Below are 26,113 nucleotides of genomic sequence, written 5' to 3'. Positions count from 1 at the left end.
TTATCTTGAGACATCATGAACATTTTATCAGCAGGTTAAACTCTAAGTAGTTAGACTATGCCATTAATTGTGGTATTTCAGTGATGTAATGATAATTATTGATATATTAAACATGCTTAGGAAAGGTTTGATTAATATAAAAATAATGTAAGACTAGCTGGAACCTCAGTGTTTCATAGATTGATGTATTAATAACAAGAACTATCAACAATCTCCTTATAACCAAACAAATGCAAGTATTTTAGTAGCTTATGATAAGTATTGTATTTTAGTTAAAATAACAAGATTCATGAAATAGGGCCCTGTGTGGAAATAGAATGATAGTTTTCTGATAAACAGGCTGTGTCTCTTCCTGGAGGCTATACGCGTATTAGCCCCGGCCCCCCCCCCCCCCCACTCAGTGTTATTTAGGGTACGCATATGCTCGTTCCCTCTTTTTGAAAGCACCCCCTATCTGAGGACTGCCAACATTTCCGAGCCCCCCTTTCGCGGGCTTTTTGCGGGCTTTTCCTGCCTTGGAGACCCCCCTAAATTCGGGAAATGCTCAATGTACCCCCTTCATTCGGAATAATTTCTCAGGAATCCAAAGAGATGAGAGAAAAAAAAAAAAAACACCCCCTTTTTAAAGAAATCTCCGGGTGAAAAGTCAAATACACCCCTTTTTTTTTTTACTATTCTCGGGCCGGACTTTGTCGCACGAAAAGTACCCCTTTACCGGACATTTTGGCAACACGCATGCGGTCATTCCGACCTCGGAGGGGGGGGGGGGGGGGGGGCCGGTATTAGCGCAGACATTCATTGTGTTTTACTTCTTCCAATTTAATGCAATACGGAGATATTAGAATGCAGGACGTGTGTGCGTGTGAGGGTGCGCACGCGAATGTGTGGGTATTTTTTTTGTAATCAATTTTATTTCATTGATGAAGATGAAATATTGTCCATTAATTTTATATGGTTTGATTTTTATTCGACTGTATTTTAGGGCGAGGGTTGCGCGCGTAAGCGCGTGTGTGTGCGTCACTGTGTGTGTGTGTGTTCCCAAACCGAGGACACTCACGCAGAGAACCACTCGTAAAACGAGGACGCCCTCGGTTTGAGAATCCTGTAAGATATTCAAAATTGTATGCCCTTTCCCAAGGCTCTTGAACTCGATGATACGAGAAGTCACGGGTTCAATGCTTGCTTGGTGCTTACATCTAGAAAACGTGTTCCCAAGCAACTTAGGTGTATTAAATAGGTACCTGGCAGTGCTGTGTAATAATGATTGTAGGGCAGTATTGCTACTGATGTGCCTACCCGGGTGTTTCATCAGCTAAAATTAATTTTAATCTTTAAAAAAATAAAGACCGAATCAATTTTAGCTTAAAATGTATGCGGTCAATTTCAAGATCAATTTTCAGACTTGATGAAACGCCCCCCCCCCCCTGGATAAATAAGACCCAATTATCTTTTCTTGATCATGCACTCTTCCAATCTTCTTTAAGACATATAGATCTACACTCTTTATCTTTTTTCTCTCTCTCTCTCTCTATCACACACACACACACACGCACGTGCATCCGTAAACACACAACAACATAACAATTACTGTTTCTTTTTTAATGCTCAATAAACAAGTATACTTTTTATTCATTATATACACGGATCTGCCTTATGCTACATACACATAATGGCAAAGAATAAATACATGCCTGCATACAGGCATAATAATTGCACACATAATCACATATCATTCGCACAAAATAATGCATATTTGAGAATCATGGAAAAGTTTGATAAGTGTTTGGTAAGTGAAAGATAGAATAGAACTGGGAGAAAGAGAATGGGGAGACGTGGGATAGAGAGATAGAGGAGGGGGAGGGAGAGAGAGAGAAGGATAAGGGGAGAATGGATGGAATGTGAGGGAGGAGAAAACGAGACGCGGGAGGGGAAGAGTCGTAGAAAGAGCAGGAAAGAGAGAATGGGAAGAATGAGAGGATTCGAGAGAGAGAGAGAGGGAGAGAGAGAGAGAGAGAGGGAGAGAGAATGGGGAGCTGGAGATAGTGAGAGAGGGGGATAGAGAAAGAAAGGAAGAAAAAAAACACCAAAAACATTATGCTAACAAGATTCTTTAATGAATGCATAATATTTTCATCTGTCTCCATAATCAGACTTGAATATAATTTGAGAGATACTTATTTCTAGAATTAAAACTTGTCATTTAGATGAATGATTGCAATACTGGATACAATCCATACTACTTCCATTTTTTTAAACTTCAAATAAGCTCCAACTTTCAACTCCGGCATTTTCTTTTGTGCACAAATACTCTCTAGAAATGCCTGATTTTGTCACAATAATCAGTCTTTCCAGAAGAGTTTGAAGACGATGCAAACCTGAAAAGGAATATACATTGTTTCTTCCATGTTATACGTTTTCAAAAAGTTGTGCTTAACAGAAAGAAACAAGTATATATTCTGAATGTAGATCACACAAGGTACATTTTGTGCCCTGGATTTTACCCTAAAAACACGATCCATGTATGTGTAGTTGAGTTGTTTGAATCACAATTTTCAACTGAGCAATCAGATCGCCTTGTTCTCAAAGACTCGGCTATCTAAAAACCATGTGCATCTACTGCTATGTATTGTGTTCATTTGCCTGTCTGTAGATTGTTTAATGCAGCATTATGGGTCCTTTCGAAGGTTTTTGAAACTGCAAATGAAATTTTAGCTAAGTATTTCAAAACTGCTAATATTTCTGACCTAAGTATACTTATTCCTGCCCAACAACAGAACAGTGGTTACCATAGGTATGGCATATATCTCAAATGAAAATACAAGATATAATTTCTTTTATTTTTAGAACATTCCACTTCCATAATCAAATATAGTACATGTACTACCAAAAGATCAATTTCAGATCAACTTGTTAGAGGCAGCTTCATAATTCATTCTATTTAAATATGTAATCAGCAAAGTAATGTACAAGGCCATCAGACAATATTGCAGTTCTACTATGGCACTCGTTGAACTTGTAAACTATCCAGAACGGCGCATAACAAACAAATATAACAAATTTAATGGATAAATAGTGACTTACCGGTAAGTAGTAAGAATGAAATAATGTATTACTTGCATGCTACAATTAGAGCCATTTCTAAAGGTTTTACCATATCCCCTCTGCTCAGTACGAAGCATGTATATTGCATAGCATACTCTGATATTCTACATGTACTCGGGTGGGGGAGGAATAAATATGTTTTTTAAGAGATACACTAGGCGGTATGTCTCAGACAGCAAGGGCCTTTGGTTATTTTTACTGTGATCGCACCTAAAATCATGTTTCATTTTTCTGTAGGAAACATGAGCACCATTGCATAGCATTCATCTCTTTATATGTATATAGACAGCTGAGATGCTCTCAATGACAAATATATTTGCATTTCACAGATACCATAGGTAAAAATAAACCTTATCTTTGGCCAGCATTCTTAAAGAAAGGTTAACTTAGTTTACGGATTTATGGAGTTCCAAGCGTCAGCCCTTTTTCTGTATGACTGAATGACTAAAAGGTAAAGACCAGTATTGGAAACGCCCCAATTTCAAAAAATGAAATGGAAGCTCTCATTACCAATCATGTGAAAGAATATGTTTTGACTAATACATGATGTTACAAAATTTGCCGGGAAACCACCTACTAATTCATATATTTGGTAAATTTGTTTCTCTCATGGACTGTGAGAGATATAGGGTAGTCCCATATACATCTTTCTGTGTAAAGTTACGAAAAATGGGCCAAATTTCTTATCATTTTGATGATTCCAGAACCTTGCAGATGCTAGATGCTAGATGATCAACCTTTTCTGATCGATTCCACAACGTTTCTTTCACAATGTAATCGCATGACCATGCATAACTGGTCTTTACCTTTAATAAGGTCACGATGATGGTAATAGAAATTTGTTTCATACTGACATAACTTTAGTGTTCATTAATACGGAATGGTGATGTTAATGAGTTGGTCAGACAGACACTTGGTGCTCCTTAATATCAGTGGAGTAAATCGAGCAGTAAGCACTAAGACGGGATGTGAGGCAAATATGTTAATTCACTAGTTAACCTCTACTTCCGTCTTTACCAACATATGTTCGGCTTGATTATGCTGGAAAAGTGCCCCATGAGGTGCTCATGATACAGAGGGCAGTGTTGGCCGCACGCGCAAGATTCATGCAAGATTGATGCCATTTTAATGCTTACAACTAATAAAAACCTGGGCAGTATTTCCTGATACCATCCCACTGAAACATGTATTCAAAATCAACACAATTTTCCATGGGATGTCGCTGAACTGTATTTGTCAAACAATGTCCTGGACTATAGTTTAATTAATTTTTTAATGAATATTGGTCTTTAACATCAACTCTGGAAATCTATTTGCCTTTTTTCCTGCCTCTCCTGCTGTGGCGTCCGTCAGGCGAGGGCGACGCACCGATGGTAATCGAACCGTCCTGGATCTCTTGTCTGGTATTCTCAGGAGCCTTGTTTAGGGTCTCCTGGGCCTCCAAGAAGAACATGAGATCCCTCAGCTGCTCTTTTAACTCGTTGATCTCCTGCAAGAAGAAGGGAGGCAAGTACATAAAGAAAAAACATCAATAATAATGATGATTAAAAATTGAAAGTGATAATGATAATGATGATGCTGATGAGGATGAGGATGATGGTGAAGATGATGAGGATGATGGTAAAGATGATGATGAGGATGATGATGGCGAAGATGATTATGGTAATGGTGGAGTTTTGTTGAGGGTCTTCAAGGCCTCCAAGGAGAACATGAGATCCCTCAGCTGATCCTTCAAGTCATTGATCTCCTCATTCAACATTGCCATTATAATAATAATTATCATAGTAGAAGAAATAGTAAGAGTAGTAGTAGTAGTAGTAGTAGTAGCAGTAGTAGAATTGCATGTAGTAGTAGTAGTAGCTGCAGTAGCAGTAGTAGTAATAGCAGAAGTAGGAGCAAGAGTAGTAATGGGGGATTTTAGTAGTAGTAGTAGTAGTAGTCGTAGTCATAGAAATAGTAGCTGTAGCAGTGGTAGTAGTAGTAGTAGAAGTACTTTAGTAGTGTTGGTTGGTTGGTTGGTTTTATCTGACTGTTAAGGAAGCATGGGCAAGCTTGTAAATAATCAACCAGGGGAACTACAGCTTTAAGTCCTCTCCAAAGGACTTGGTAATGAGGATCAATGCCTTACCAAGGAACAGGGACCTCCCGATTACAAGACCACAGCTCTACCACTGAGCCATCGCGCCTCCTATTGTAGTAATACTACATGAAGTTTTAGTAGTAGTAGCAGTCGTGGTAGTGGGAGTTGTAGTAGTAATAATAATAATAATAATATTAATACTCAGTTTTTATATAGCGCTCATTGCAATCACTAAGCGCTTCCAAACTTGGAGATTATTAACCCGGCTTTAGCTGTGCTGCCATTACGGCGCTCTAGCATTTTAAAGAATTAATTCCTGCCAGGTACCCATTTACATCACCTAGGTTGAGTGTGGCAAATGTAGATCAATGAGTTGCCAAAGGTCATTAGTGCTGGAGTAGGTCTCGAACCGCGGACCTTGTGATCGACAGTCCGGCAACTTCACTCGACCACGGCAGTAGAAGTGGGAGTTGTAGTACAGTAGTAGAGGTAGTAGTAGTAGTAGTAGTAACAATAGCAATAGCAGTAGTATCAATAGTAGCAATAATATACATGTATCTAAAGGCAGAACAAAATATATTTATGTGGTAGCAGTACTTACATCTGTTTTTATTTTGCTCTCATCATCTAACCTTTTCTCCAGCGCAGTAACCTTCGTTTGCCAATCGGCTTGATTGGCTCGCAAACATTTGTTCATCTGAAAAAACAAGAACAAGGCGTTTCAAAATATTTGATGAATAAACTGTGTATCACACAAAATAGTGCCTTTTCTCATTTTCACGAAGATATTTATCCTTTACCTATGATTTACATAATTTGTATCATTTGTTACATAATTCATCGCCCAAAAGAGGATTTTTTATTCAAATCTAGGTACTTACTTTATTTTCTCTATTGTTCTTCAAGAAAAACTTGTGGAATGCTCTGGTACAAAGGAAAATCACCACCATTGGTACAACTCAACATGACAAATTTAGTCTTTTTCCAGTAAACCACAATTCTTCTGATAACGACATGTATACACTTATTCTTCTTACTTTCCATCTGCCCTTTTATATAATGTTTGACAACAATTCATCAGCCAAATATGTCCTGATTATATCATTAAAATTGGCTACACACTGATGTGATTCAAAAACATTATTTGGTAGCTAAATATATTTAATTCAATAATCCCATGCCAAACTGACACAAAGTAAGTTTTAAACTAATCTAGCATTGTAGCTCTAAATATTCTCACTCAAATTGGCAACACGTACCTCCATTTCTTCAGAGAGCTGGCTTAAGACCTTGCCTAGTTTATCGGACATGAACAAACTCTTCTTATCCAGCAGCTGCTTCTCCTTCAGACCTTTCTGCGCTTCTCTCTCCACCCTGTCTCTCTCCTCCATCAGCTTCTTGGAGCGCACTTCTATCTCAGTTACCTGAAATGAGCAATTCATAACCATCAAGTAATAATAATTGACCCTACCGCAAATACGATGCTTGACAGTAGATGGCGACCTTCCTCCCACACTGTGCAGGTCAGCTCAGCACATACACAGATACAATAGTAGGGAAGGTTTCTTCCGGCCTCCATAGAGAATGTACAGCAGTGTCAACTAATTCCTTATTCTACTAAACTATTGTTAAGTTAAGGTTTCATGAACTCCCCCAACGATTTAATGAGATCCATGTAGGCACCATTATAATCTGTTACTTATAGTTCCGAACTATAATTTCTTTTGGACTTTCCAGTTCTTGACCCCAAATATACACATTGCTTGTGCTGCCCTCTATGGCCGAATACCGTAGTTGCGGTAGTGAAAATTGCATCCTGTTCACAAAAATGACAATTCCCATACACCAGATATAACACCATCAAAAGGATAGATTATAGTACATTATAGTACACCAACGTATTATTTCTCTGTCTACATACTCGATTTTGGATATATTCCACATCATGAGTTTTTATAAAACTGAAGACAAAAAAAGGAAGTTGACTCCCTTATTCAAGCTGTGTCATCTAAATCTTATTTTGGGGGTAAAAAATATAAATAACGATATCATGATAACATACTACTACTAATAATTTATATTGATGATAATATCAACAAAACTGGGAAATGAACAATATCCAGCCTAAAGAGTTCTTTGTGTATCATGTATTCCATCTCTATGCACTTAGTATATACATAACTTAAAGATGAGGACAAGTATTTTCAAATATCTGAATGTGTAAAAGAAGTGTACAAAGGAAGCAGATAAATGTTTGTTTTTTTAGAATAAAGTTATAAAAAAAAAATATGAAAGGTGCACTAGCCGTACCTGTGCTATAGCATCACTTTCTATCCTGGTCATCTTCTCTTCATAGTAGAGTCTTTGAGATTCTAGTTGGCTGTTCAACAGGTAAGTATACTGCAGGAAGACAAACAAGAAACATAATGGTATCATGATAACATTCTCTCAATCAAAGGATTTCATTCAAATAGTTATTTTAAGTACTTTTAAGAACAATTATCATCACCAATTTCAAAGCTTTAAATCCATGATTTTATGTTAACTGATTTTGTGTAACTTACCCAACTTCAGCTGTCATGACTGTATTTTAACCTTACTTTTGTTTTGTCTATGATCATGATTGTTTCTTTTTGTAAACTGATATATAAAATTTTACCAGTGAAAAACAAATATCAGAATGGATGATAAATGCTTAACTTCATTCCAATTTCATGATGCTAGCAACGTGAATATGATTTTTTTTTTTTAAAAGTAAATGTCCACTCAACTCATGTGTTTGCGCATCCACCGATCAGTTACCATTCACTCAATTGTAAACAATCGAAAGACAATTCAAAATCAATTGCAAAAATATATGAAATAAAACAATGGTGATTGATTGTAGAACATACCTATACTTTTTAGCTTAACTTTTATCAATGACTAGCAATTTTCTTTAGTATTGTCCCTCCTCTTCCTTTTCTTGTCCCTCCTCTTCCTTTCTCTCTCCACTCCCCTCCTCTTCTGTCTCTCTCTTTCTCTTTCTCTCTCTCTCTCTCCTCTCCTTCACCCCCATTCTCTCTCACAAACACACACAACTTCTTTCCCCTACCCCCTCTCTCTCTCTCTCTTTATTTATTTCTGTCCTTCCCATCTCTATCTCTCCCTCTCTTTTTCTCTTACACTTCACCTTACTTTATGTGCATCATTCCCATCTCTCTCGAACACTAATAGCATCCATTGTTCTCTTACCTCTAGAGTAAGTGCATCAAACTTTTCATCACATTCTGGTTGTCCGTCCCCTCTCTCCCATGATACGGGCTTCCCATCTCCTTTACTCTGTACCAGCCTCCGTCATCCCACTCACTCTCTCTCTCTCTCTATCTCTCTGTCTGTCTCTCTCTCTCTAACAGTATCCAATCATCTCTTACCTCTAGAGTAAGTGCATCAAACTTTTCATCACATTCTGGTTGTCCGTCCCCTCTCTCCCATGACACAGGCTTCCCATCTCCTTTACTCTGCACCAGTCTGTGGACGTAGTTATCTATAAAGTGAAATACAAATTTGGTTTCTTTTTAAATAAAATCAACATTACTTAATATAATTTCATTGAGAATGTTAACAGAAATGAGTTATCAAAGTGACATCTTGATATAAGGCTTTAACAAAATAATTGTTGTATTGCCCTTTAAAATCTTCAAATCTATGGTCGGCTTTTTTTAATTTTTTTTTTTTAAAGCTTTGCACTGAAAAAATGTTTAATGAATAAAAAAATATGTATCACAGTATTCAAAACTGCAAAATGTCAACCCAAAGAGGGAAAAGAGTAACAACAAAAAAGAAAAAGAAAAAGAAAATTGACCGACCGACCCAGGAGCTGGCACCTAAAGAGCAATACAACATCTTTTTTGTTTAGGCCTAATGGATGAAATACGTCATTACAGAAAAATCTAAATACAAGTAATGTCAATATGAAGTAGTATCTGAAAATACATGATTATTCCAAAAAATTTACACTAACTTTTGTTCATCAATATAACTGGTATGGTATAGGCAATTCTCATGCATGGGCCGAAACAACTTATACCAGCTCTAACTTAATTTCAGTAACAATTTACTCTGAAATACCAACTCATAATCATCATCATCATTAAAAACTATATTTTGTGTACTCATGATGAGCTCCCTTGCATTCTAAATAATAGCAAAATCCATGCAACATTTGCTGATAACAGAAGGACATTAACTCATATCCTTTTACTTTTAATGCCTTTCTTGCTCTCGATATGATTTCTGATAAACTTACCGCCGGCATAGTCCCAGACTCTTTGTTTACCCAGCTGCATGGCATACGTATGCTGAGTGTCTTCAAAGTGATGATATGCATGTGCTTCTACGTATCTCCCACACCCTATGTGCCCACATATTAGACAGATCCACAAGCTCTGTAAGAAACAATGTTATGTAAAACACTAATGATTCAGCATTTACAAATGTATGGCAAATATCATTTGGTGAGCCAGAAGGGCATTAACTCTCAATAAACGGATCCACATTGATGCCCTTGTACCTCTCAGCTGACAATATTAGGTAGTTAATGATGACAGATGCAAAATTTATCCAACCCACTCACAATGGGCATTTTGTTTGTTAAGAAATTCTGTACATAAATTAGATGGCTCAAGACTACCAATCAGCCACAAATACAACAAACAATTGAAGAGGAAATTTGGAATTTGTCGGACTAGATGCTATTGATTGCACATCCTTAAACAAGGGTCTACTGGAGTGTGCTTTACCCACGTGGTATTGGGGAAGCATAAAACCTCTCATTTTAGAAAGTACACTCTCAAAATAATAAATGATAATAATTGACCAATTAAAAGAATTAAATTATTAAACAAATTGAGAACTCCTGCAAGATAATGTTTTTTGAAGCAAAAGATCACATATTTACTAAAAGTCTTGTGGATTCTGATACCCATTTGGTCCCCTATGATCCTCTTTTCTTATGTTAATTGAGAGCTGATTTGATGAGATAACTACCTTGCAGGGAGGTCTAATCCCCCTGGCCAAACTAGTACAGACGGGCTTTAAAGTCTTGTGGATTCTAATATCCTATATCATGCTCACCTCTTGAGCTCCACACTGGAAGCATTTATTATCTACTGATGGCTCTGGGGTTTGGTTGTATCTGCATACAGGGCAACTGTGAAATAATAGGGTAAAGAAGTTTACCTGCACTCAAATTGCATTTAACAAGTAAACATTGAAATAGCTTGAAATGCTGGCATCACTTTCAGAATAAAGTAATGATGAGATTATTTAAATAATTTTTTTTTTTTTAAATCCCAAATAACACAGGTCGATTTCCAGCATTATCTTCATATCACCATTATCATCATCAGAAGAGTTAAGAATTTGACAACTTTGGGTTTGAAAAATTAAAATCTATGAAAAGGAAAAGCAATTTTGAACAAGTACCAAATAGTACAGACCAGGTGTGACCATTACTGCAACAACAAGAAATACATTAATAAACTAAACCAGTATAGAGTGGAGAAGTGTGACGTCATCAAAAATCTATTTTTAGAATTTCTCAATTTTTTCTTCATATTCCGAAAGAACACCAAAAATAATGTCCAAATGTCGAAAACCAATTGAATATGTTAAGTATTGGCTGAGATATGACCATCTGAATGAATATATGTCCTATGGGAGCTCAGTGTTATATGCTCTGGCTCCTAACCATTAGGAGCCAGAGCATATAACACTGAGTTCCTATGGGGAGTATATTTATTCAGATGGTCATATCTCAGCCGATATTTAACATATTCAATTGGTTTTCGACATTTGGACATTATTTTTGATGTTCTTTCGGAATATGAAGAAAAAATTGAGAAATTCTAAAAATAGATTTTTATGACGTCACAGCTTCGGTACTCTATATCAGTAGAAAAGTAAAATTTAAAAGCCATAAACCAAAATGAGGAGAGGACAGAAAGTGCAGTGAAAAAAATACACGGGGGCTAGGGGCGAAATAGCCCCCGAAATGCCCAAAATAGCCCCCGAAAATCAGAAAAGAGCCCCTGTAAATTTGCATAGAGTTCAATGCAAAACAAATTTTAGAATGTTATTTTCATGCAGGCAAGCTTGAAAAGTAGCCCCTGAAAAATAAATATTAATTTTTTCCCTGAAAGTGCTATTATACAAAGGGGAAGCTTTCCAAATGTAAACAACATACAATGTACAGTCAAACCTGCTTCAGTGACCACCTGTCTACAAAGACCACATTTTTTGTTTTCCTTGTAAATGGTTTCTCATTGAAACATGTACTAAAGGAACCTGTCAACGAGGGCCACTGTTTGTGTTTTCCTTGGGCGATCGCTACAGACAGGTTTGACTGTACAATGATTACTGTTTGATATGGTTTATAGAGCCCTAGACATTGGAAATTACCTTGTGTCTCCCCACTTGGTAAGGCAGCCACCGTGGAATGTATGATTACAGAGGATGGTGAGGATGCCTTCCACAGAGTCCTCCATCCTCTCCAAACAAATGTTACAGGTTGGTAACTCAGTCATGCCTGGAGTAGCAAGACTAGCACCCTACAAGAGGAGGGGAATAGATTGTTATGTGTTATCAATCAGGTGTTACAGGTTGGTAACTCAGTCATGCCTGGAGTAGCAAGACTAGCACCCTACAAGAGGAGGGGAATAGATTGTAATGTGTTATCAATCAGGTGTTAAAGGTTGATAACTCAGTCATGCCTGGAGTAGCAAGACTAGCACCCTACATGAGGGGAATAGATTGTTATGTGTTATCAATCAGGTGTTAAAGGTTGGTAACTCAGTCATGCCTGGAGTAGCAAGACTAGCACCCTACAAGAGGAGGGGAATAGATTGTTATGTGTTATCAATCAGGTGTTACAGGTTGGTAACTCAGTCATGCCTGGAGTAGCAAGACTAGCACCCTACAAGAGGAGGGGAATAGATTGTTATGTGTTATCAATCAGGTGTTAAAGCGTATCTGCCATAGTTTACAGGAGGGATTAGACTGCCCTGCAAGGTCACTGGACAGGTGGTTATCTCATCAACTCAGCTCTCAGTTAACATAAGAAAAAGAGGATCATGGGGGACCAATGGTCACCGATTAGGCATGGTTTGTTATATAGAGGGCGCAAGTAGCTACAAGTAGTGCAGTGGGCCTTTAAAGGTTGGTAACTCAGACATGCCTGGAGTAGCAAGACTAGCACCCTACAAGAGGAGGGGAATAGATTGTTATGTGTTATCAATCAGGTGTTAAAGGTTGGTAACTCAGTCATGCCTGGAGTAGCAAGAATAGCACCCTATAAGAGGAGGGGAATAGATTGTTATATGTTATCAATCAGGTGTTAAAGGTTTTTAACTCAGTCATGCCTGGAGTACCAAGACTAGCACCCTACAAGCAAATATATCAATAATGCAAGAAATTGTACAACCAAAAAGGGATATATGAATAGGCTTGTCCTAATAATTACTGCAATATTCATGCAAAGCCCAGTATCGTTCAGCGTCTAGTGTAAGACAAGAAAGGGAAGATACAACATGCAAAGATTCTCAAACAAATGAGACTGTCAAAATACATGCTCCTTCCCCTAAGACTTGAGAAGGATTCCCATTCCTGTTAATTTACATTTCTGGATACTCCGCTGATGTCTTTAAATCTTCTGTAGCTGATTAAAATAACACAATATTCTCTGGCAAACAGTATTAGTAACAAACTTAACTTGATTCAAACACTCTAACGATAATCTTCTACTTGAAAATTTGAATTCTTTCCTCAGCGTTTTAAGAGATTTACATAACGAACCATTCAACCAAAAAAATAAGAGTTTGTTGTGTGTCTGTGTGTAATTGTGTGGCTGTCACAAATTGACGAAACGTACTCATAAATCTGTAATTAACCAAGTGTTTTTTTAGGAACAAACTTCACTCACCTCACATGATTTCATGCACTCTACTCTTGAAACAAAGACTAGATAACAGACAAAATCATCAAACGAGTTGTACGGTTTGCCGTTGTACTCCTTGTAGAACTCATCCGCATGGCTCTGAAAAGGGATAGTTTCCATCATAAAACAAATTAGAAGGAGACAATAGCAATATTCGTAATCCTCTATCTTGACACCAAAAAATACACAGGTCGTCTCTCACACTGATCACAGAAACTTTTAACCTATTTTCTGCATAAAATCTTTTTTTGAAATGGTTAAAATAGTTAGCATACAATGTAAAATTTATCCTACTAAGGTACAAACTCAATCATTTTTGCCATTCAAGCCTTGAAATTGTTTATTGATAAACTAGTTTTCTTAAAAATAAAAAAATTACAGTGTAGGCGAGTTTAAACCCTGACAAAATCAATTGAGTTTGTCCACTAATACATGTAAATTGGGCATCAACTTCAAATCTCTTTATCAAAGATAAACACACCATAATAAATGTAACTAAGTGAATTAACACCAATTTCATGCCATTATGACATAAAATATCAAACAGAGTAATATTTTTTGTTACACTACAGAATTGCAGTGAGTTGTAAGGAATAGTGGAGCTGACACTTGACATCAGTGTACCAAATTGAAAACCCAGGCTTTATTTAATTTTATATCAAGAATATAGGCCAATGTCAACATACATATTCTCTAATGGCATTACAATGATACATTGCAATACAAAACAAATCTGGGCCCCATTTCACAAAACTTCTCATCAGTGACAAATGACAGTTTTTGTATAATCTAGTGAAATCCTTGCTTCATCTGATTGGCTATCAGCAGATTTGTGTATTTGTCATTAAAAAAAGGCTTTGTGAAACAGCTCCCTGATCTTTCCATACATACCTGATTTCTAAACTTAATGAGAGTCATGTACTGGTTAGGGTTAGAATCTCTGATAATGCGGATGTGCTCGATGCCCTCGGCCAACGGAGAGAAGAACTGCAGGAGGTCATGGCATATGAGGGACGCTGGGACTGCCAGGGCACAGATCATGTCACTACGGACGATGCCTTCATCTAGAGACGTCATGTGGCTGATGATGAAGAAACACATGAAAATGACAGATGACACAGGGCTCTACATTAATAGTTTTCTGTTCATCAGCAATTCAGATTATAACTTATAGGGTGTCGGTGCATCAATAGGTCCTCTGATAATTTTTTTGTTTAAGTTTGGGGTCCAGACTCCAGAGTTAAAATTTGGGAGTCCATGTGCAACAAGCATCTGTTGGTGTCGACTGTTGAGCCAAGGATGGAAAATTGGAACATATTCAGTCAATAGATAAGACTGGTTTACTAGCATATTCAAATTTAATGGATGTTTCTTTCCTGGGGACCGAGTGACAAGTTATTCCATTAACCGGTCATTAATGAATGAACTACAATACTCGGACTCCAGTCTGCGTAAATTACTTTTTGCTATGTCAGGCAAGCTTCTGGGTTGTCATAGAACAACCTTTGCTTAATATTTGAATGTTAGTAAACTGGTCTATTGAAAGAGGAGTTAAAGGTGAACCAAAAGTGGTTATAAATTGTGATAGGAAACATCCACTGCACAAACCAATAAAAGGGCTAAATTTCACTGACCACAAGACAACAAACTTACTTCTCTTTGAAGAGATGTACAATCCCCTTTGTAATATCCACCACAGGGTTTCCAGAAAAGAATGGTATCCTTCTCCTGAACATCAGTGGACTTTTGCTTGATCTGTCGCCCTCACTGGCTTCGGACGAGACAGTTGGAGGACTAACACTCGATGATGCACGACGACTCGACTGGTCGACTGGAGATGCAACTCCATGGCGACTCTTACTTGACGCATTATGCTTTTTGTCCATTTTATCACCTTTGCGCCCTTTACCCTCTGACCTTTCACCTTTGTCCTTGTCTGTGCTTACAGAGTCTTCATCAGTGAAGTCAGGGGATGTGATTTCACTACCAGTGTCACTACATAGATCCTTAGCATTGTCATCCAAATGCTTGAAAGCAATAGCTTGATTTGCCTGCACATCGTTTTGTTCGTCTTTGCTTGAATGCATTTTGTCTTTTGCTTTTCCACCGGTGAGGGCCTTGGCATAGCTCTGTTTGGGTCCTTCCCTAGACGGATCCATGCATTCATCCTCAAATCTCTCTGAAAAATATGAAATCCATGATAAATTAGTCCAAAAAGAGGTTAAATAGTTAAAGAAAAGAGTTTCCTTAGCACCCTTCCAAATAGAGATTTTGGAAGAGTGAGATTTATTTAGGAAGAACCATATATTCTATCAGTTGTGTTCTACTTCTAGCATCCCTGCTCTTCATTTGTGTCACCGGTAAGTATAAATACATGTCATGTAAATCAGAACTCAACTGTATCTAGTCCAAGCCTCTTTTATAATCTGAAGAGACTGAGAGTACCAAGTATATAGAGGCACAATAACTTAACATGCCAAGTGAGTTGCCCTATAAAGCCAGAAAGCCTAAAGATTCTTTCCAATAATAGACCGAAAGCTTCAGTCTATGATATCGATGGTGGTTCTGCCGAGACTACATCTGGCCCCATTGACCACCTCTATACAGAGACTGAAGTACATCGTGCAGGTTAATAAGGGAAGGTTACGTGTGATTGCAAATCTCATCACGCGCAGGGGAATAGAGGAAACGGACAGATTGGCTGAAGAAAGTCCTTACATTTTTATGTTTAACATTGATTTTCGATGTTATTCATCACTTATTATGATTCAAACTGGATAAAGAAAAACCAAAGGAAAACTATACGCCGGATTTTGGTGAAAATTTGCTAGTTAACTTAATCCCTCCCTTGTGCATGTGGCAAGGGTTACCATCTGTTTATGGGGACGGTTGACCAAAGTCAGTTTTATTAAAGAATCCCACAATCCAGATGGTTATATTTGTCTATCTCAATAATACCTTCAACAGCGTAAGTTTCAATTTGAATCTCAGTCTCATCCCTCTTCCCGATGCATTTCTCCACCACAGCCTTGGTGCTCTCCGTCTTGGGGAGGATGGGATGGCTTCGTCCATCTTCATCTACTTTCTCCCATGTCACTGACGGCTTGTCGCTCAGGGCATCGTGACGTTTGGCCATTAAGGCAGGAGGAGGGGAAGATGAGAGCAGCGGAGGACTCTCCGCCATCATGTCGGCTCCTGTAATTAATAAATAAATATAAACAGATTAGATCTATATAAACATGCCAATACTGCACTCCTACAATCATACATGATGAGGTCTAAGTTCCAACATTAAATAAATGGTATTGATGCATGGTACGAGAATGATGAATTTGAGATATATTAAGCGCCTCTAGCCATCTTTCTAGGCTCTAGAATCTACCTGTCGAACAATCTACATAAAGACGATAGATCAGTAATAGATCTAGTACTTAGAAGATGTTCATTCTCTTCTTTTATTTGTTTTCCTTGCTTTCTGAATAAGAATATTTAAATGTTCCAACTTCCAAGAAAGGCAAGATCTTTATAGATCTAGACCTATTTCATTCTTAAAATAAATCTCTAAACTTAAATAAATCTCTAATTTATCCACGTTTTACGAGCATTCAGTCTAAGAGTGTGTGATGTGACAAATTTTCATTGTCACTGTGTCAGGATTGTTTGACTTTCTATGACTTTTGACTTAGGTCTAGATTCTAGATCTATGCATGTTGATTGTTGTTTAAAAAAGAATATTTTAAAAGTGGATGCATGCGCATGCAGATGCTAACTTTTTTTAGACTACAAATAAAAAAAAATATTTTATTTCTTATGAATTCTAACTTGATTGAAAATTGTTGGAAATTATGTTTATTAAAGATTACTAGATCTTGATTTCTTCATCTAGACTATACTATTACTAGCTCGATCTACTAGCTAACTTTACCTCTTGAATATGACAACGATTTTGGAATAGGCGAGTTGTCGTTAACAGAAATTCTGATGACACACAAAGAAACAGACATCATCAAAATACAAAACTGCTAAAGAATGACGCGATGCCCCTGGTTTCCTATGTATAACTCCCTCAATACGCTGATATGAAAATGAAGTCCATACGACAAGGAATTATAGGTGAAATCTGGTAGTTGTAGGAAACAAAAAAAAGATAAATTCCGATCAAGACGACGATCGTCGCGACGGCTTGTTCTAGAATCTTGTTGTTGCACGATTGTTTTCATTCATTGCAACATGCATGATGAACAACAAAAGTGTACGGTAATACTTCCGGGTTATGCGTGAAAAGCTCATCATCATCCGGGCTGTTCTAAAACTCCAACTTTTGAAGCACAAAACAATGGCTCGATGCTACCGCTATTTCTCATCAGATAACTATTTTTACCAATTTTAGAATTATGAATAAACCATAATAGTTTTTCTTATCTCTAACATGTCTAATTTTCTGGCTTCGTTCAACAAAGTCCAATATATTACTGTATCAACAAACAATAGCAGACGACAGCACAGAGCAGTGACGTGTACTGGACGCGCGCGCGCGTCATATCGGGGATATGATTCGTGATTGTCATTTACAGAGATTTTGATCCAGCTGTGATAACAAGCAGGGCAGTTATCTTTAATATACTGACATTACCTGGAGTTTCACTTATTCACCATGGCAGAAACATCATCAAATTTGTGCCTAGAACACCTTCTGTCACCAACTTCTATTTCAAATCTCGTAAAGTCATGGCTGCAAGAAGATATTCCCAGTTTAGATTACGGAGGAATTGTAGTAGGAGAAAAGGACGAGACAGCGGTACTCCTGTGCAAGTCCCCCGGAGTTCTGGCGGGAGTGCCGTTCTTCAACGCGGTGTTTAAGGCAGTAGACTGCGAGGTGCATTGGCAAACCACAGAAGGAGCATTTTTAGAGCCCATCTTTCAAGCGGCTATCGTGAAAGGCAAAGCTAGGAATATTCTCATGGGCGAAAGAACCGCTTTGAATTGTATCGCAAGAGCCAGTGGAGTAGCAACATTAGCAAGAAATCTGAGAAATCTGGTTGATAAGTCAAATTGGAAAGGTCGAGTTGCTGGAACTCGCAAGACAACTCCTGGATTTCGGATGGTCGAGAAGTATGCCTTGTTGGTGGGTGGGGCCGACACCCATAGATACGACTTGTCATCCATGATAATGCTGAAGGATAATCATATATGGTCAGCAGGAAGTATATCACAGGTAAAGAGCATCATTCATTACTATATATGATAATGTGACTATAGTTGATAATCATTAACTATAAATCATGAAATATTCATGTATCTCTAGAATCTACCATTGAAATATTGACATTGTCATTAATTCCTTAACTTTTTTAACATAGTGATAGAGCCTAGAAGGTCTATACTATAGTATAGAGGTCTATCTCAAGATGTGTTTTTTCACAATTACTTTTGCTTTCCGCAACCATCTTAAGATGTAATTTAGATCAAGGGACAGTTGTGCCACTCCTCTTTTCTTTTTTCATTGGTCAAATCATGTTTACCTTTGTAATTTTGTATTGTTGTTATTGTAATTTCATTCAAGTTATAAAGACTGCACCTTATTATGTCTATAAATTATTATGATTATTTTGGTCATATCAAGTGCAGTCCACAATAACTACATACATGTATGAACAATGACCACTCCTTGAAAACATTATCTGCAAACATTAATCTTCCCTTAAACTGAAGGTACTACTAGATGTACTTCTGAAATTTATCCTGCATATTTTAAAAAAATCAGTCCAAAAGATGAATGGAAGCAATATGCATGCAGATTGTAAAAATGGTATTCCGGCTTCCTTGACATCTTTCCTTTAGGCTATAGTTATGATAATTCATTTTTTTTTCTGCAGTATGAATAGAATTCACATTTTCTCTTTAAAAATGTTGTGCCCATTCTAAACTTTGATCATTTCTTCTTTTAAGCTTTAAGGGATTATCTATTATTTCATTAAAGGTAATACAAAGTTTTGGTATGGGGTCATGCAGTTGGTTCAAATGAACATAATGGAAGCATATGCGACCCTACAATATATATATATATATGTGCAGCGGCTTAGCAAGAAGACTGCACTTTTTGAGAAAAGCATGAAACTTCCAGCATAGTTTGCTTTCACCATAAGATTTATTTTCAGATGTGGAGGGAAGTCAGATTTGACCTCTGATGACCCTGAGAGGTCAAATCCAAAATGGCCGCTTGTCCGCATGGTCTAATTTACAAACACGCTTAACTTTTGAACCAAATACACCAGAAAAACGTTTAAGGTGTCATTTCCAACTAACTTGGGGATGCCAATTCATTTGGTAATACTTTTGAGATCACCTGAACTCAGGGTTTTGCATTTAGGTCAAGGTCAAGGTCAAAATTGACTAAAAATAGCAAGTTTTGAATAGTTACAAAAGGTTAAATCTCATTTATTTGTCATTTGTTCTCAAATTTATTTAGGAATGGTTCACCTGCCGAGTCCTCCACCTTAATCCTTTTCAGTTAGTTTATTTCACAGTTTGATGTGACCTCTGATGACCCTGAGAGGTCAAATCCAAAATGGCAGCCAGTCCGCATGGTCTCATGTATAAACGTGAACTTGAACCAAATAATCTAGAAAAACGTTTAAGGTGTCATTTCCAACTAACTTGGGGATGCCAATTCATTACGTAATACTAAGAGATCGCCAGAACAAAGAGCCCCCGTGAGAAGGCTCACGGGGGCTCTTTTATTACTGACGGGGGCTCTTTTTTTATACAAATATCCATTGAATTGGTACCTATGATACTCCTCAATTATTTGCTATTTTTTCATTATCATTTCAATCAGCATTTTCCCTCTTACAAATTTACAAGCTACATAGCTGTTACTGGCCTGTGTATATAATATATACGCATACAACACTGATCTTTATGATGTCTTTAACGTGACATACTGTATCTTCTTCTCCCCTTGCAAACGAAAAAGAAAACAAGGTCATTAAAAGGGATTAAGCGACAAACAATGATTGTGATTCAAATTGATGCGAATATTTGTTTGAATAAGCACTGCTATTCACCCGAATCTTCTTTGTAAAAACAACTTTTACAAATCTCAGCCATGCTCACTGAGTTGAGACGTTCCATTCAATTTGAAATACCCATTACATAATACACTTCTCCTAATCTCAAAGTGATCTTACAGCACAGTGGCAGAATTGCATGGCTGAGATTTGTAAAAGTCGTTTTTACAAAGAAGATTCTGGTGAAAAGCATTGCTTATTCAAAAAAATCCTTGCATCAATTTGAATCACAATGATTATTTGTCGCATGGTCCTTTTATTAAATAACCTTGTTTTCTGTTTTGTTTGCAGAGGGAGAAGAAGCTATGTCACGTTAAGAAATCATAAAGATCAGTTGTATTATGCGTATATACATTATGATACCAGAACAAATGTTGATTATCAGAATGTCATTTTGGAATACCTCTATACAAATACCACATTGTCTTTAGCCCGTATCAGTATTAGTATGATCCAATATAAAGCTATTATTCTTTATTTAATTCAGTATAATGCTTTTCCTCAAAAATAGTTTTGCTATTTTTTTAGGGTTGAGACGCTAAGAAATGGTTTCAAATGTACATTACACGAACCCTGAACCATTGCAAAATGATGGTGGTTCTCTCTCTCTCTCTCTTTATTTTAATCATCCATTATCAACTACATATAAAGCAGCAACCAAAAACTTAGGATTATCTGAGATAGGTGAAAGTAAGAGTTAAAAAAAAAGTCATGCTAAAACGGTGCTTCACTTCCCCCCGCCCCCTGAAAAAAATTAAATAGATTAGTAGTCCTCCTCTCCAGCATCCCCCTCCCCCCCCCCCCCCCCCGATTTAATATCACATTTTCACTTGGCAGCACAAGGGGGCCGGGGTGCCGTAGATCTGCCCATGTTACCATATCATTCCACGACATTTTGGTCTTCCTCTTCTCCTCAAAAGGGACTTTTAGATTTGCGTGGACGTGGACGTGGACGTGTTACGTCCTTTTAAGGCACTGGCAGTCACATTATGTGACGTCCTTTTAAGCACTGACCGTGCCTTAAAAGGAGGTCACACGTTGCAGTCCACGTTCTCATCGTGCAAATCTAAAAGTCCCTATTGATTTACTGGTCGAGGTTCATTATTTGCTGACAACGAAAAACTTCTCCAGGCCATGACCATGTTTCTGCCCTTGCTCGATCGCCTCCAGCTCCAGCAGACATGGCGCGGCAGCGTGCACACGCACCGCTACTAAAGGCGCAGTAGGCCTATAACCACTGCTGACGGCGGCACTGCACTGCGAGCTGAATCGGTAATAATAGGCTTACTCATAAAACGAGAAATCTTGCACGCTAATCTTAGTTCCATTTCATTGGTTTAAGGTTTGAAAATTGAAACTCAATATTGTGTTAAAGTTATAACAGAAAAGATAATCTTTATTTTATAATTCCACCGGGGCGATTTTTAATTTTGCAATCGCCCCCGTGAGCAACCTGACGGGGGCGATTATGTAGCTCACGGGGGCGAATCCCCCACTGCCCCCGTGTATTTTGAGCGCTGCAGTAGCTGCCCACTGACCATGCTATATGCAAATGGTCAGTTACAAGACAAATAATGGTTTGGTGCTATAATTAGTGAAATAAACTAACTGATTACGATGGAGACTATGCAGGGGAACCACTCCTAAAGAAATTTGAGAACATAAGGGGACAAAAAAATGGGAAAACTTTTTGTAAACATTCAAAACTTTTACCTTGACTTAATGCAAAAGCCCTGAGTTCTGGTGTACTAAAAAGTATTACCAATTGAATTGGCATCCCAAAGTTAGTGGGAAATGACACCTTAAACGTTTTGCTGGACTATTTGGTTCAAGAGTTAAGCGTGTTTGTACAATTATTAGACCATGCTGCGGACTGGCGCCATTTCTTATTTGACCTCTTAGGGTCATCAGAGGTCAAATCGAAATGTGAAATAAACTAACTGAAAGGGATTAAGGTGGGTGACTATGCAGGGGAACCACTCCTAAAGAAATTTGAGAACATAAGGGGACAAAAAAATGGGAAAACATTTTGTAACTATTCAAAACTTGCTATGTTTTAATCAATTTTGACCTTGACCTTGACCTAAATGCAAAGCCCCGAGTTCTGGCGATCTCAAAATTATTACCAAAATGAATTGGCATCCCCAGGTTAGTTGAAAATGACACCTTAAACGCTTTTCTGGACTATTTGGTTCATGAGTTAAGCGTGTTTGTACAATTATTAGACCATGCGGCGGACTGGCGGCCATTTTTTATTTGACCTCTCAGGGTCATCAGAGGTCAAATCAAAATGTGACATAAACTCACTGAAAGGGATTAAGGTGCGTAAATTCCTAAAGAAATTTGAGAACATACATGTAGGAGAGAACAAATGACAAATAAATGGGAAAACTTTTTGTAACCATTCAAAACTTGCTATTTTTTAGTCAATTTTGACCATGACCTTGACCTAAATGCAAAACCCTAAGTTCAAGCGATCTCAAAAGTATTACCAAATGAATTGGCATCCCCAAGTTAGTTGGAAATGACACCTTAAATGTTTTTCTGGACTATTTGGTTCAAAAGTTAAGTGTGTTTGTAAATTAGACCATGAGGAATAGCGGCCATTTTGGATTTGACCTCTCAGGGTCATCAGAGGTCAAATCTGACTTCCCTCCACATCTGAAAATAAATCTTATGGTCTAAACTAACTATGCTAGAAGTTTCATGCTTTTCTCAAAAAGTGCACAATTTTCATTATATTGGGAGCTTATCCGCTGTACTATACATGTAGCTCTATACAGAGCGAATTTATTTTCCATTTCTTTTTCACATAATATAAACAATAACAAAACAATAATAAACGTAATGGTATAACAGAAATAAGCATTGAAATATCTTTGACATTGTGTTTTAGTCATTGTAATGCAAAATGATTTAATTACAAGAAATGAAAAAAAAAAAACCTACTTGAAAGCAAAGCTTGTTAGATGTAGGTTCGCACAATAATAATTATACTTTATACATTTAGAACTTAATTTTGAAGAAAAGATTACGGAATAAAAAAAAAACATGACAAACAATAGAAAAACAAACAATTAACGAGACAAAAACAAATCAGAAACATTAGCAGTGATCGTTGTCGCGGTTGAAATCAATTCTAAAGTTATGAAATTATAAATCATAAACTATTTATGTTGTATAGCTCCCTCTCAAGGTCAAGATATTAACTAAGCTATAAAACAATGTTTATTGACTAAAATCGACCGATTAGCTATTCTTGTTTTGAAATCATATCACAACTACATATTCTGACATTTTCATGGTCGCAGCTACCATTGTACGGCCATACGGCGCTATTTGAAATTTATCAGAATTTACAGGGAGCACCGGTAAATTTTTATATTCAATTTTTCTCGAAAGCAGAAGTGCATGTTTTAGGGGCTTAATTTTCTAGTGCTTATATTACATCCACAGGGGCATCCAAATATATAAAAATTGAAAAGAATCACCACCATCCAATTTTCAAAAATTCCCAAAACCTTGTATTACCTTTAAAAATGATTTAGAATGAATTAATGAGCAAAGCACTTGCATTCACAACTGAAGGTTTTGAATAATACTGTTAAATGATAGTAGGATGATTTTAGGATCATATAACACATGAAAAATTATGTCTTAGAGAAAAAGGGATGTCTACACAGTCCACATTTATTGGGTTAAGAAAATGCCAAATAAATAATGACGAAATTATTCTCATATGACAGGCAGTTAAAAATGCAAGGAAAGCTGGAGGATTCTCCATCAAGATTGAGGTGGAATGTCGGAGTCTGGAGGAGGCCAGAGAGGCAGCTACAGCAGGAGCTGAGATTGTCATGCTGGATAACTTCACACCACAGGTTTCAAAAGAACATTCCATGTGGGGATGATGGATGAGAGAAAGAGAAGGATGACAAAGAGAGAGGGAAAAAGAGAGAGAGGGGGAGCTCTAGGGAGGAGGGGGGGGGGGGTACAGCAGGAGCTGAGATCATCATGCTCGATAACTTCACACCAGAGGTAAAGAATATTCCATGATGGGGTGATGGATGAGTCTGATTGAGAGAAAGAGAAGGATGACAGGAGAAGTGGGAGAATGCAAGAATAGTAAGGACAAATGAAGAGAGATAGGGAGGGGGGAGAAAGGGATCGAGTGAGAGAGAGAAGAAAAAAAAGGGGGGAGATTAAGGTCTGATTTTGAGTACCGTATAGAACTATAAGATCTACTTTACCGTGAGGGATTTCCCTAAACTTAAAGTGAAATGTGAAATATTATGCCTCATTTTAAATTCAACATGTAGCAAATCACCAGTCATACTAAAATACTTAAATCGTACAGTTTCTAAATTGATATTTGACAACAAAAGAATGGAAAATTTATTGTCAAATTTTTGCTGTATAAGGTATATCGGTAGACATTTTACCAACCTGCAATACTAATTCTCTTTTCAACAGGCAGCAGCATCGGCAGCCAAGCAACTTAAGACAGAATTTCCCCATCTCTTGCTGGAAGCGAGCGGTGGAATAACAGAGGAAACCCTCCCTTTGTTCTGTATACCGGACATCGATGTGATTTCAACGAGCAGACTCACACAGGGGTACCCTGTCGTAGACTTCTCCCTGAAGATAAGAAAGGAAGGCCACGATCCAAGAAATCCATTGGTGCTAAGTTAATTCAAGTTACATGTAGGAGATGGATATATATTATAAGTATTTTTATTTTGAATTCTTTTGGATTTTCCATTTGATACAGGGGTGTGTGGTATTTACTTTTCCAGAATTTCCAGGATTTCGAGGACTCATTTTTTAAGTTTTCTAGTGCCTGTTGTGCACATAAAACTTACCATTAATGTTAACTTTGCCATTCATTGTAACTTGATTAGCTGTTGAGTGATGTTACCATGGTAGTTAATGTTGAAGGCAAAGTTAACATTAATGGTAAGTTTTATCCATCTAGGCCTTGAGCTTGAATGTGAAAAGATTTGTTCCTGTTTATTTATTTTTGATATCTGCTAAAATTCTTTTAAATCATTTAGGGCATTGTGAAAGGCAAAATAATTTGTCTTTCTATCAAAGAGTTTAGCATGTAATGCACATTTCAATTTATTTTTATGCCTCCGCCACCGAAGGTGGTGCCGGAGGCATCATGTTTTCGGGTTGTCCGTCCGTACGTCCGTCCCGTTTGACCGTTATCACAATATCTCAAGAACCATTTAAGATTTAAACTTAAGACTCGGGAATAGTATTTATCACCATAGGAAGACGATCTGATTAGATTTTGGAGTACGTAGGTCAAAGGTCACAGAGGTCAACTTATGAAATTCCTTGTATTGAGTTTGTTAGCGCGATATCTCAAGAACCATTTGAGATTTAAACTTCAAACTTAAGGATAGTATGTATCACCATAGGAAGACGATCTGATTAGATTTTGGAGCACGTATGTCAAAGGTCAAGGGTCACAGAGGTCAACTTATGAAATTCCATACATTGAGATTGTTATCATGATATCTCAAGAACCACTGGAGATTTAAACTTCAAACTTAGTGATAGTGTGTATCACTATAGGAAAACAATCTGATTACATTTAGGAGCACGTAGGTCAAAGGTCAAGGGTCATAGAGGTCAACTTATGAAATTCCATACATTGAGATTGTTATGATATCTCAAGAACCACTGGAGATGTAAAAACTTCAAACTTAAGGATAGTATGTATCACCATAGGAAGACGATCTGATTAGATTTTGGAGCACGTAGGTCAAAGGTCAAGGGTCACAGAGGTCAACTTATGAAATTCCATACATTGAGATTGTTATCATAATATCTCAAGAACCACTGGAGATTTAAACTTCAAACTTAATGATAGTGTGTATC

The 26,113-nt window shown here is 37.3% G+C and overlaps 2 protein-coding genes across 2 annotated transcripts; one reads left to right on the top strand and one right to left on the bottom strand.

Moving 5' to 3' along the window:
* Positions 1 to 3,881: 3,881 nt before the first annotated feature.
* LOC584009 (BRCA1-associated protein) lies at positions 3,882 to 17,376 on the bottom strand. The gene is made up of 13 exons (XM_030991769.1): positions 17,083 to 17,376; positions 16,116 to 16,352; positions 14,811 to 15,336; positions 14,049 to 14,238; positions 13,143 to 13,256; positions 11,624 to 11,772; positions 10,298 to 10,373; positions 9,471 to 9,609; positions 8,596 to 8,708; positions 7,493 to 7,582; positions 6,442 to 6,606; positions 5,784 to 5,879; positions 3,882 to 4,591 (listed from the first exon to the last, which is right to left on the bottom strand). Exons 1-13 carry the CDS (start codon positions 17,162 to 17,164, stop codon positions 4,412 to 4,414), a joined length of 2,157 nt encoding a protein of 718 aa, XP_030847629.1. The 5' UTR covers positions 17,165 to 17,376; the 3' UTR covers positions 3,882 to 4,411.
* Positions 17,377 to 17,704: 328 nt separating this feature from the next.
* LOC765026 (nicotinate-nucleotide pyrophosphorylase [carboxylating]) lies at positions 17,705 to 25,260 on the top strand. Its single transcript, XM_030991768.1, has 3 exons — positions 17,705 to 18,372; positions 23,974 to 24,105; positions 24,698 to 25,260. Exons 1-3 carry the CDS (start codon positions 17,812 to 17,814, stop codon positions 24,914 to 24,916), a joined length of 912 nt encoding a protein of 303 aa, XP_030847628.1. The 5' UTR covers positions 17,705 to 17,811; the 3' UTR covers positions 24,917 to 25,260.
* Positions 25,261 to 26,113: the final 853 nt, after the last annotated feature.

Source organism: Strongylocentrotus purpuratus, unplaced genomic scaffold, assembly GCF_000002235.5.
Source record: "Strongylocentrotus purpuratus isolate Spur 01 unplaced genomic scaffold, Spur_5.0 spur5_scaffold_2, whole genome shotgun sequence".
Taxonomy (NCBI): Eukaryota; Metazoa; Echinodermata; class Echinoidea; order Camarodonta; family Strongylocentrotidae; genus Strongylocentrotus; species Strongylocentrotus purpuratus.
This window is presented reverse-complemented; position numbering and strand designations above follow the sequence as displayed.